Raw genomic sequence first — 10,194 nt, 5'->3', positions numbered from 1 at the left:
ATGCACTGTCATTAGTCCCAGCTGCTGCAAGCCCACCAGAGGGCGCTCGTCCTCCGTCGATTTAATCCCTAGCCTCTCATTAGTGGCTGGAAATTCAGGTAAAAGTCATCTTTCAGAGTCGGGGAGTCTTCCACTTTTAATGCACCAGAACTTACTTAGAGCCAGCCGCGGCGGGTAGAGAGTCCTAAACCACAATGGTGAGTTAGGCGTGGTTTCTACTAGAAGCACAATGTGTAGCCAAGATTAACACAAACCGGTAACGATGAGGTGGAAGGAACGCCTAGGACCCTGAGGCTGGCGAGTTTGAAAGTGGCTTCTGGCGCTGGAAGCTCACGGTTCAGTTACATCTGCTGGACTACTCCCCCTCTACCTCGGGAGACGATAGCCGCCCCAAGGTGTGCTGTCAGTCACGGCTAGGGACCTCGAGAGTGCGCCCATCACTCCACTAGGCAAGCTCTCCTCGCGCCTCTTCCAGAACACTCTGCAGTCCTTGGTTCCCTTCCGCCAAGGGACTGCCTAGAACTACCGTCAACATCTGCCTGTTCCCGTTCCTTTCGGGCTTAAAACCCGCGGGCTTTTCCTTCAGCACGCCTAGTTTCACGTTCCGATTCTCGCGACTGTTCCGAAACCTCGCGTGACACTGGCTTCCCGTCTCCTCGGAGTTTGGGACTGTCAGCGTACAGTTCTCGTCCACCTTCGTCAGAAACCCTCTGGCCAGGAGCAACATCTGTGCGGACGGAACGGTCCTTTTCGGAGGGCTTGGTCGAGCTCACATGGGCGAGAGAGCAACTTCAGTCCGCAATAGCCACTGGGCGCCGCGGGGCCCGTGCGCACGCGCAGTCGGAGCTTGTGCCGCATCCTGGGCGGGGCCTAGACAAGTCCCGCCCCTCTCTTGCCCCAAACTAGGTTTTATTCTCCCCCGCCCCCCGTGGAGTGCGACTTCTGGAAGATGTTTGGGGGCCGGCAGGGGCGGAGCCTGCCTTTCTCAGGGTGGTGGGCGGGCCTCCGGGGATGCTCCGCTTCCTGTCCCCAGCCCAAAGTGCCACCGTGGCGTTGGTGGCCGTCTTCAGGCTGAACGCTTCTGGCCCTGCGAGCCTCAAATTTGCAACCTGTAATCCGGACCCTGAGAGACGCCCTACCAGGAGTCGCCCGTCGGCCTCTCTGCGGCCGCTAGCCAGTTCCGGCCTCTAATCACAGTGCTCCTCGCGGGTCCAAGCATCTGCCCTAAAGTGGGAGGGAGGTGACCAGGTGTGGGATGGCAGATGGAAACGCTTATAGCTGCGCCCCGGTGGAGAAACTGGGTGGGCACACTGTCCCGGAGGAAGCCAGCCCTGGGTCTGCCCTCCAGAGGCACCCAAACATCAACGTAAAATTTCTTAGCAACAGAACCCCTTCCTTCTTCCCATTATGCATGCAGCTGTTAGCCGCTCACAGGAACTAAATCAGATGAGACAGGACCTAGGGGTTCAGCCAACAGTTTGAGCTCTTCTGCCATTCCCACCCCTACTCTTCGTCCCTAGCTCTCACACCCTTGCTTTCCCAGCTTCGGTGTCCGGTTGCGGCTGCTCTGTGCGCTCACTGTGACTTTGGGCTAGGGTGGAAGTAAAAAGCACAGGTAGGGTCCCTGTAGGCGCCTGGCTAAAACTGTCAGTCTCAGAACCTGGGAAGAAGGCGGGTATTCTAGGGGCGGGGAGAGGGGGCGGAGGAGCTTCTCTTTGAATCTTAGTCTGTGGCTGCCAGAGATTCCCGAAGAAAGCAGAGGTGGTTAGCGGGTCTGGCTGGCCGTGCGTGCATCTCTTTCCGTTCCCCTGTCGGTTCTTTCGGATTGGAAATCGAAATCACAGCTGTTACGAAGGCACAAGGTGAGTCACTGGACTCCCACATCATCATCACTCAACCTGGACTTACTTCATGTGTAGTTTTATACACCTCGGGTAATGGTGCATCAAAGTTGGGTGTTTTATGGAGATGGTTCTTGTGTGTGCGCGCATGTGTGCGTGTTTGTGCATGTGTGTAAACATTCGTGCGTGTTAGGGACCATATCCTAAGCTTTATTACCCCTTCTCTCTGCCTTCACTCTCTATCCCCCAAAACCAGGTCAATCAATTTCCAGGGAGTAACCAGGCCTCTTTGGTGGGGCTTCTGGTTGGCTCCAAGATAGCAGAGGAAGCGGCAATGTTAGAAATAAGCTTTTGTACGAGGCTGGTCTTTCCGAATTGGCTTTATTTCTGACCTCCGGACCTGGCTTCCCTCTCCTGGCAGGGTGCCACCTACGCGCTGATGCCCCGAATGCTCACAGGGCTTCCAGCTAACCATGCTGCACCAACCCTGGCGCTGCCCCTGCTACTGTTACTGCTGGTGCTGTGGACCCCGCTCCCCAATAGCGCGAGGCGGTCCACAGGCACTGATTACTTGCGGCGAGGCTGGCTGCGGTTACTAGCCGAGGGCGAGGGCTGTGCTCCCTGCCGGCCGGAAGAGTGCGCTGCGCCACGGGGCTGCCTAGCAGGCCGGGTGCAGGATGCGTGCGGCTGCTGCTGGGAATGCGCCAACCTGGAGGGCCAGCTCTGCGATCTGGACCCGAGCGCCAACTTCTACGGGCGCTGTGGCGAGCAGCTCGAGTGCCTGCTGGACGCGGGCGGTGACCTGAGCCGAGGAGAGGTGCCGGAGCCACTGTGTGTCTGTCGCTCGCAGCGCCCACTCTGTGGTTCCGACGGCCGCACCTACGCGCAGATCTGCCGCCTGCAGGAGGCCGCCCGCGCTCGGCCTGATGCTAACCTCACTGTGGTGCATCCAGGGCCCTGCGAATCCGGTACGCAAACCCAGGGCTCTTTGTACCAGGACTCGCACTTCCTAAAGTCACCGATCCCCGACAGCTTTGGTCAGCAGAGTGAAAAGATGAGAGAGCCCTAGAGCCTCAAAGGCTGCCAACTAAAACGCAGGTCGAGATCTGTTGCAGGTTTGATGTAATGAGCTACTGAGAACCCTATCCAGACTGGCAGGGACCGATCTCGGAGGGAAAAGGCACATAGCCAATAGCTGGGTTAGAAATGAAAAGACTCCCCCCCTCCCCCCCGCCGAAGATTTTGCCCAGTCTGCTGGAGAGGGATTCCTGTGAGACGCAGCCTATTAACCCAAGGCCCCGCCTACCCCTTTTCTCTTGCATTTAGGGATTAGTGAAAGGAAGAGGGCTTCTTGCTTCTCTCGCCCCTCATCCTTGGGCTTGGGCTTGGGGGATGTTCAAGGCTGAGGTTTTCTTTGGCGGCTCTCACTTCCTCAGCCTCTACCTAACCAAATCTTGTTGGGCTGGAGTAGCAGGGAAAACAAACGTGCCACCTGGGGGTCCCAGCAGTTTCCCCGGTGCAGCCAGGTGGTTTCAGGTTCCCTGCCTCGGCACTAGTCCCACCTCCGCCTGCTCGGAGCCCAGACCGTGTCACGTTCTCACGACATTTGGAATGTGGCTGCACTTCAGGCCTTTGGGAACTGGGCCCGGTTAGAAAAAGGGGAAGGAGGGAGAGCGGTGTTGGTTACAGAGCCCGCAGGAAAGGGGCCCCAGGGTGGAATGAGGACAGGGGAGCAGCCTAGGACAGTGTGCGATTGCTCAGCTAAGCTATGGGTCTGAAGGCATGTTTGTGCAATATACACACTGCTTTGTGTACCTGTGCGTCTCTGTACCTGCTTTTGTGTACTCTCGTGTGTATCTGCCCCTATATTTGTCTCTGTCATGTCTTATGGCATGTTTTCTTTGCAGATGTGTGTTGACCTCAGCATGAGTTGTGTTCTGCCCTAAACATAGCCGCATGAATTTGTAAATTGTGTTCTTGCTGAGCTGGATACAACTTCCTGTTCTCAAGCCTCGCCCTTCCCTTCCCTGCTCCAGAACCCCAGATCGTGTCGCAGCCCCACAATATTTGGAATGTGACTGGACAGGATGTCATCTTTGGCTGTGAGGTGTTTGCCTATCCCATGGCCTCTATTGAGTGGAGGAAAGATGGCTTGGACATCCAGCTGCCAGGGGATGACCCCCATATCTCTGTACAGGTAGGAGCAGGGAGCAGGGGGCGTACTCCTGGAAAACCTAAGGCTTCCCCAAATGACCTTGCTGAAACACATCTGGTTCCAGTTTAGGGGTGGACCTCAGAAATTTGAGGTGACCGGCTGGCTACAGATTCAGGCTTTACGTCCTAGTGATGAGGGCACCTACCGCTGCCTTGCCCGCAATGCCCTGGGCCAAGTCGAAGCCTCTGCTACCCTGACAGTGCTCACACCAGGTAAGGGACCCCTGAGCTCTGAGCTCTGGACACCGGGAGGATGGGGTGTTTTAGGACCCTTGACTTTGTGGAAGGAACAATCTGCATGCGAATGCTGTGCCCAGCGAGCAAAGCCTTCCCACACCGATGTGTTTGCATCACCAGGGTCCCTTCTCATCTTTCTCATATGTTTGCAGACCAGCTGAACGCCACAGGATTCTCCCAGCTGCAATCAATGAAGTTGGCTCCCGAGGAAGAGGCAGACAATGAAGAGCTGGGGGACTACTACTAGGTCCAGCTCTCTGATCTGTGGACGTGGGTGTGTGCATATAGTAGCTACCCCTGCTGTGGAGAAGCCACGGAGAAGACAGGACAGGGCGAGCAGGGTCCTTTCATGGACTGATTAACGCTCATTGTAGCCTCAGTTTCCCTTTCCTCAGAACTCATCTCCCAGAAACTTCCCACCTAGGGCACTTAGTAACCATAGTCCTTTCTGCGTGAGCACAGTAGAACTGATTTAGCTCAGTGCAGCGGGAAGGCTAGGCCGGCTTCTTGTCTTGTGCCACTCTAGTGGACAAAGCCCACCCAGCACTGACTAGACACAGTGGGCACCAATATAAAAAAAAAAAAAAAACCAGACAAACCGAGCCACACTGCTGCAAACAGTTCTTACAGATGTGCAAATGGAGACCAGACGCGCTGAGTGGTCCCCTACTTCAACAGGATTCTGGCTTGTAGTGATTGCAAACCCTAAACACAGGCCTGTTCTATGAGGGAAGGCTTGAACTCAGGCCTATACTGCCCTCTCCCGTTCTCAAATGCGGGAGCTAGAGCCTCTGGTTGGAGGGAGGGTGGAAGTTATCCCTGTCCCCCACAAATCCCACCCCTAGTCCCCGTTGGTGTAGGAATAGGTTACCTGTTTCCTAGTCCTTATTCTTGTCTCCAGGAGGAGTAGGGAACCAGGTCTATGTGAGTGGAACCCCAGTAGGAATGCTTAAACTGAATGGTTGGGGAACCCGTGTTAGCCACACCCTTCCTCTGCTCCCTTCCCATTTCCCAGTTGAACCCAAAGTCATAGTAACCCTATTTCTAACTGTCCCATTTGTGACCTGTCTTATCTGATTTGAGGTCCTTAACAAAAGCGCTCTTTGGCCTAAATCTCTCCTATTCTCTGTACCTAGCCTGGGGACACTGGGGGGGGGGGGGGTTATGAAATTGCCTAAGGATAGGTTGGAGTTAGTCATCAAGCCAAGATGTGGTGTGTGGAAAGCAACGACCTCCTACGCGCCTGGGTTCCGCCCGGAGCTGGCGCCACCGCGGGGAGGGACGGCTCTTGGCTCAGTGTCTGCGTTTGCTTTGTGGAACCCAACTCAGGCCGCTGAGCCCCCTGGGAGGGGCGTGGCCTGGAACCCCATTCTCGGGGCCCCGGCTACCCTTGGTCAAGTTTGCACTGTATCTTCAAATGTCTTTGCCGATTCTCACGATGGTCCCCAGTAATCGTACTCTGTTGCTTGGGCGGAGCACTTGCAGCGAACTGCAAGGAAATTGGAGAGTGGAAGAGACTGGGTCGAGCCGGTGGTGGGGGGCCTCTTGCTGTGTGTTCTCAAGAACGCCCGTTCCATCCTGCCAAAAGGGACCTGGGTCTGGGTCCCAGAGTCCACCGTAGCTTGTTCTTTGCTCTATGGGGGCTCCAAGGTGCCCCTGTGGCTTGCTTGTCCCCTCTCACCCACCTGCAGAACACGGGCTGGCTGGGTCTCCGCCCAAGCCCGAATCTGTCGTGTCGTCAGCCCTCAGTTTCCCCTTCTGCCGCCTTGAGGGTCTAGGCCTCGACGCCTGGAGTGGAAGCACGCGCTGCGGCCCACCGCCTTCATCCTCCCCGCACCCCGCCTTTGCTGCAGAAGACCGGGTTTAATAATGTCGCCGGAAAGTGACACGCGATTTATTATTAAAGTAATGCGGGCGCGGGGACGGGAAAGGTTTAATAAACGCGCTGAGATGCCTAGGATTATTCACCGCAAATAAATGAGAGCGCGGGCGGTGTTTTAATAAATAATTTCCCGCGGCTCCCGAGGGAGGAAAGGGGCGGAGGATGGGGGAGCTGAGCGGCTGCGGGCACTCCCGGCTCCGCAGCCCCACGGGTTTCTAAGCCTACTTCAATAGACGGCTCACAGCCGCGGTGTGCTGTTCCTGGAGAGCCGAACCAGAGAGGCCCAGGCCTGGAGATGGGAGATGTTCTTCGCAGCATCCCTACCCGCAGCGCCCACCTCTGAGACTTTAAGTTGTTTGCGCAAGAAGTAGCAGATGAGTTCCATTTTGCGCGCCCGGAGGTTGGGAGTCAGGCCGGTAGGATTAATATGAATCAGATCCTTCACAAACTTGTCCTGGCCTTCGATCTTTAGGGTGGTCTGTTCTCTTGCTTTTGGCTAACCCTGGCTGCGTTTCTTCTCCGTTCAGGGCAGGGTGTATGGAGAAAACTCTGTACAGGGGTGTGTGTGTGTGTGTGTGTGTGTGTGTGTGTGTGTGTGTGTGTGTGACGTGGGTGTGCTAAAGGCACCGACTCCATCTCTATCTTTGGAGTGGTTGTAACGCAGACGCTGCTTTTGACTACTTCTGCTTAATAAGGCTCTAAGGGCTCTCTCTCTCTCTCTCTCTCTCACACACACACACACACACACACACACACACACACACACGTGTCGATCTGAGTACTGGACAGAACTGAAGATTGCACGGGGAATCCGCCCATCCAATAGAACTTGATTTCTGAAGAGACCAAAATTGCAGACTTTGGCGACCAAGCACGCGCTCACAACACAGATGAAGGTGATGGGCACTGAATCTGTACTAATACAGAGACTGGTGTCTTTAGTGAAGAAAAGCGACCTCTCTGGCAAGTCTTAGGAGTACAGGCGCTGTGGAAAGGCTGCCATCTAGTGGATATTTCTGGGATTTTAGCCGGTCCTGGGTTAAGGGGCCTTAAGAGTTTCCATTAAACTAGAAAAATTAGTGTACAAAAACGCTTCACGGGAGGGCTGGAGCGATGGCTCAGAGATTGAGACCACTAGCTGCTCTTCCAGAGTCCAAAGGTTCAATTCCCAGTCTCGCCGGGTGACAACTCATAACTGTTTCTAATCCCAGTTTCAGGGATCCACACCCTCGTACATAGATGCAGGTAAAATACCAATGAACATAAAATAAAATAAATAATTCTACTTAAAAAAGATTTATGAAGGTGTGGTGGAGCATGCCTTTAATCCCAACAAAGGCAAATCTCTGTGAGTTTGAGGCCAGCTTGCTTTATATAGTAAGACCCTGTCTTAAAAAGTAAAAATAAATAAACAAGTATGTATGTGTGACATGTGTGTAGCATTGAGCAGTGTAGACATATTTGTGTGCATAAGCATTGCATATATGGATCTATTATTATGCATAAGGCATTTCTTTGCAAATACATGTTTGTTAAGTATCATTATTTCTATGAGCATCTGTTATATACCAGGACTTATTAGAACTGGGACTATATTATGGGGGAAAATAGTCTTTTTCTTATGGAGTTTACATTCTGGTTTAAGACATGTGCAAACATATGCATACTTACATGGATTAAATATGGCTGTACTTTCAGGATTATGTGCACAGTACATGTAACTGTCTGCACATGTAATGTGTGAAGGGCAGACAGGCTCCACTCTGGTGGGCCAGAAAAGTCTCTGGATTCAAAAACTCAGATCCTGGGCCAGTGAGATGGCTTAGACAGTAAAGGTGTTTGCTGCCAAGCCTGATGACCTGGGATTCATCCCCGGAATCCATGGGAAGCAAACTCCACATAATTTACCTTGACCGTCCACACATGCGGCATTCACCCCTGCTCACAAACATCGTGCACACATACAAGAATAATTAATTGATTTTAGGAACAAAATCCTCTCCTGGGACTGGAGAGGTTAAAAGAACTGCTGCTCCGGAGGAGGACCCAGGCCTGGTTCCTAGCATCCATTGGGACTCACACACATGTATGACTCCAGCTCCAGGGGTTCATCTGCTCTCTTCTGGCCTCCATGGGCACTGCATGAACATGGTGCGATTACATATGCAGTCAAATACCCATACATATGAAATAAAAATACATAAAACCGGGCTGGAGAGATGGCTCAGCGGTTAAGAGCACTGACTGCTCTTCCAGAGGTCCTGAGTTCAATTCCCAGCAACCACATCGTGGCTCACAGCCATCTGTAATGAGATCTGGTGCCCTCATCTGGCCAGCAAGCATACAGACAGACAGAACACTGTATACATAATAAATAAATAAATCTTAAAAAAAAAACAAAATAAAACTTTAAAAAAAAATACATAAAACCAAACCAAAACAGAGGTTCTGTCACCTAGAACTCCATCCTAAATCCGCAGGAGGCAGAGATGTACCGAAGACAGATCAATTACTTCAGAACATATTCAAGTGTTTCCTTAGCCTGCAGAGTGACCAAATCCCCCACCCCGACATTTAAGTATTATTTTAAAAATATGTGTATGAGTATTTTGCCTGTATGTATGTCAGTACACCATGTGCACGCCTGGTTCCCCAGGAGGTCAGAAGTGGGAATCAGATGCCCTGAGACTGGAGTTACAGATGAGTGGCCCATGGGTGCTGAGCAGAATCCAGGTCCTCCGGAAGAGCAGTGCGTGCTCTTACCTGCTGAGCCATCTCTCCAGCGCCCCCATTCTTTCTTAAGAGGAAACCTATGGAAGTCTATTTGGTGAAACATTTGTTCAGAGCACAGCTCACTTCTTCTCAAGAATGGGTCCCAGGCGGGGGGTGGGCTTGAGGAGAGTGTGGGGGTCATTTAGAGACTGACAGGGATCAGGCAGGAAAGACATTAAGCTCTGGAAGTCAGGAGGGGAACACTTGGAGAGGGATGGGGCAGTTGGATCAAGAAGGGCCTGAAGGAAGAAATGAGGCCAAGTTCAGGGATGAAGCTAAATTAGGGGAACAGAGAGAGATGCTCTAGCGTCAGGGGTATGGGTGCTGAGCAGAGTCTGGAAACCAGCTCCGACAAGTCACCCTCCCGTCTTCTCACCATTTCCTTTCCCCTTGAGGGGCCCCCTAACTCTCTCTAACCTTTGCTGTACTCAAGCTGGGATCCAGAAGTACTAGATGCAGAAGAGGAGAGAGGCTTGGGGCTTAGCCTAAATTAGGTGACTCACTGGTGGGTAAGGTGGAGCAGGCTCTCAACACCAGCGTTCCATGAAACATTGTCCCAACTCCTGGGTCATTCCCTACCATGTTGTCATTACAATTCTGGTCTAAGCTCAACTCAGGGGACTCAGACAAGGGTGGGACATGGACCTGGAAGAGAACATAATCCTCATGAGCACACTCCTAGGGCTGAATGATACTTTCTGCTACCTCTTCCTTCTTCCTTTCTACAAAGATGCTGTCAAGGCCCAGGGTCTTCAGGGCTACCGGAGTCTCTGTGGGAGCAGACATGCCCCCTCTCTTCTCACCTACCCTTGCTGGATTATTTTGCCCTAAACCAGAGTTTTTGTCTCCTCATTGCTGTTCTTCCACGTAGTCCTTCCTCTTCCCAGGGCTGAGGTCTTTGGGGTGGGGGTGGGTGTGAAGGAGGAAGAGGACAGGGTCTCACTGAGTAGCCTTGGTTGTCCTAGAATTCACTATGTAAACCGGACTGGCCTTGATTCACCAAGATCTGCTGGGGTCTGCCTCTGGGATTACAGGTCGGGGGCCACCACACCCAGTCTGAGCCTTTAGACCTTTGCCTGGGTTTTCCCCTCAAAGGTCAGGGGGGATTGCAGATGCAGTCTGGATTTATTCTTCACATTTTCCCTGCCATCCAGGCAACTGAAGTCTCCCAGAACAGAGTGGATAGTTATGAGACATAAACTTTAGGTCAGCTGGATCCCGCAACTAAGTTTCATCTCACCCAGAGAA

At 52.9% G+C, this 10,194-nt stretch overlaps 1 protein-coding gene across 1 annotated transcript; it reads left to right on the top strand.

Annotated features, from left to right (window-relative positions):
• The first annotated feature begins 1,011 nt into the window (after positions 1-1,011).
• Positions 1,012-5,405, top strand: Kazald1 (Kazal type serine peptidase inhibitor domain 1). The gene is made up of 6 exons (XM_048439138.3): positions 1,012-1,248; positions 1,741-1,862; positions 2,263-2,809; positions 3,878-4,038; positions 4,121-4,268; positions 4,445-5,405. Exons 3-6 carry the CDS (start codon positions 2,281-2,283, stop codon positions 4,537-4,539), a joined length of 933 nt encoding a protein of 310 aa, XP_048295095.1. The 5' UTR covers positions 1,012-1,248; positions 1,741-1,862; positions 2,263-2,280; the 3' UTR covers positions 4,540-5,405.
• The last annotated feature ends 4,789 nt before the right edge of the window (positions 5,406-10,194 follow it).

Source organism: Myodes glareolus, chromosome 7 (assembly GCF_982192425.1).
Source record: "Myodes glareolus chromosome 7, mMyoGla1.1, whole genome shotgun sequence".
NCBI classification, from domain to species: Eukaryota; Metazoa; Chordata; class Mammalia; order Rodentia; family Cricetidae; genus Myodes; species Myodes glareolus.
This window is presented reverse-complemented; position numbering and strand designations above follow the sequence as displayed.

What these genes read in the sequence shown, in the direction of transcription:
- Kazald1 (XM_048439138.3), top strand. Translation starts at nt 2,281, where the DNA reads ATGCCCCGAATGCTCACAGGGCTTCCAGCTAACCATGCTGCACCAACC. An exon ending in TCCAGGGCCCTGCGAATCCG is followed by an intron (nt 2,810 to 3,877) that starts GTACGCAAACCC and finishes TCCCTGCTCCAG; the next exon opens with AACCCCAGATCGTGTCGCAG. An exon ending in CCTGACAGTGCTCACACCAG is followed by an intron (nt 4,269 to 4,444) that starts GTAAGGGACCCC and finishes ATATGTTTGCAG; the next exon opens with ACCAGCTGAACGCCACAGGA.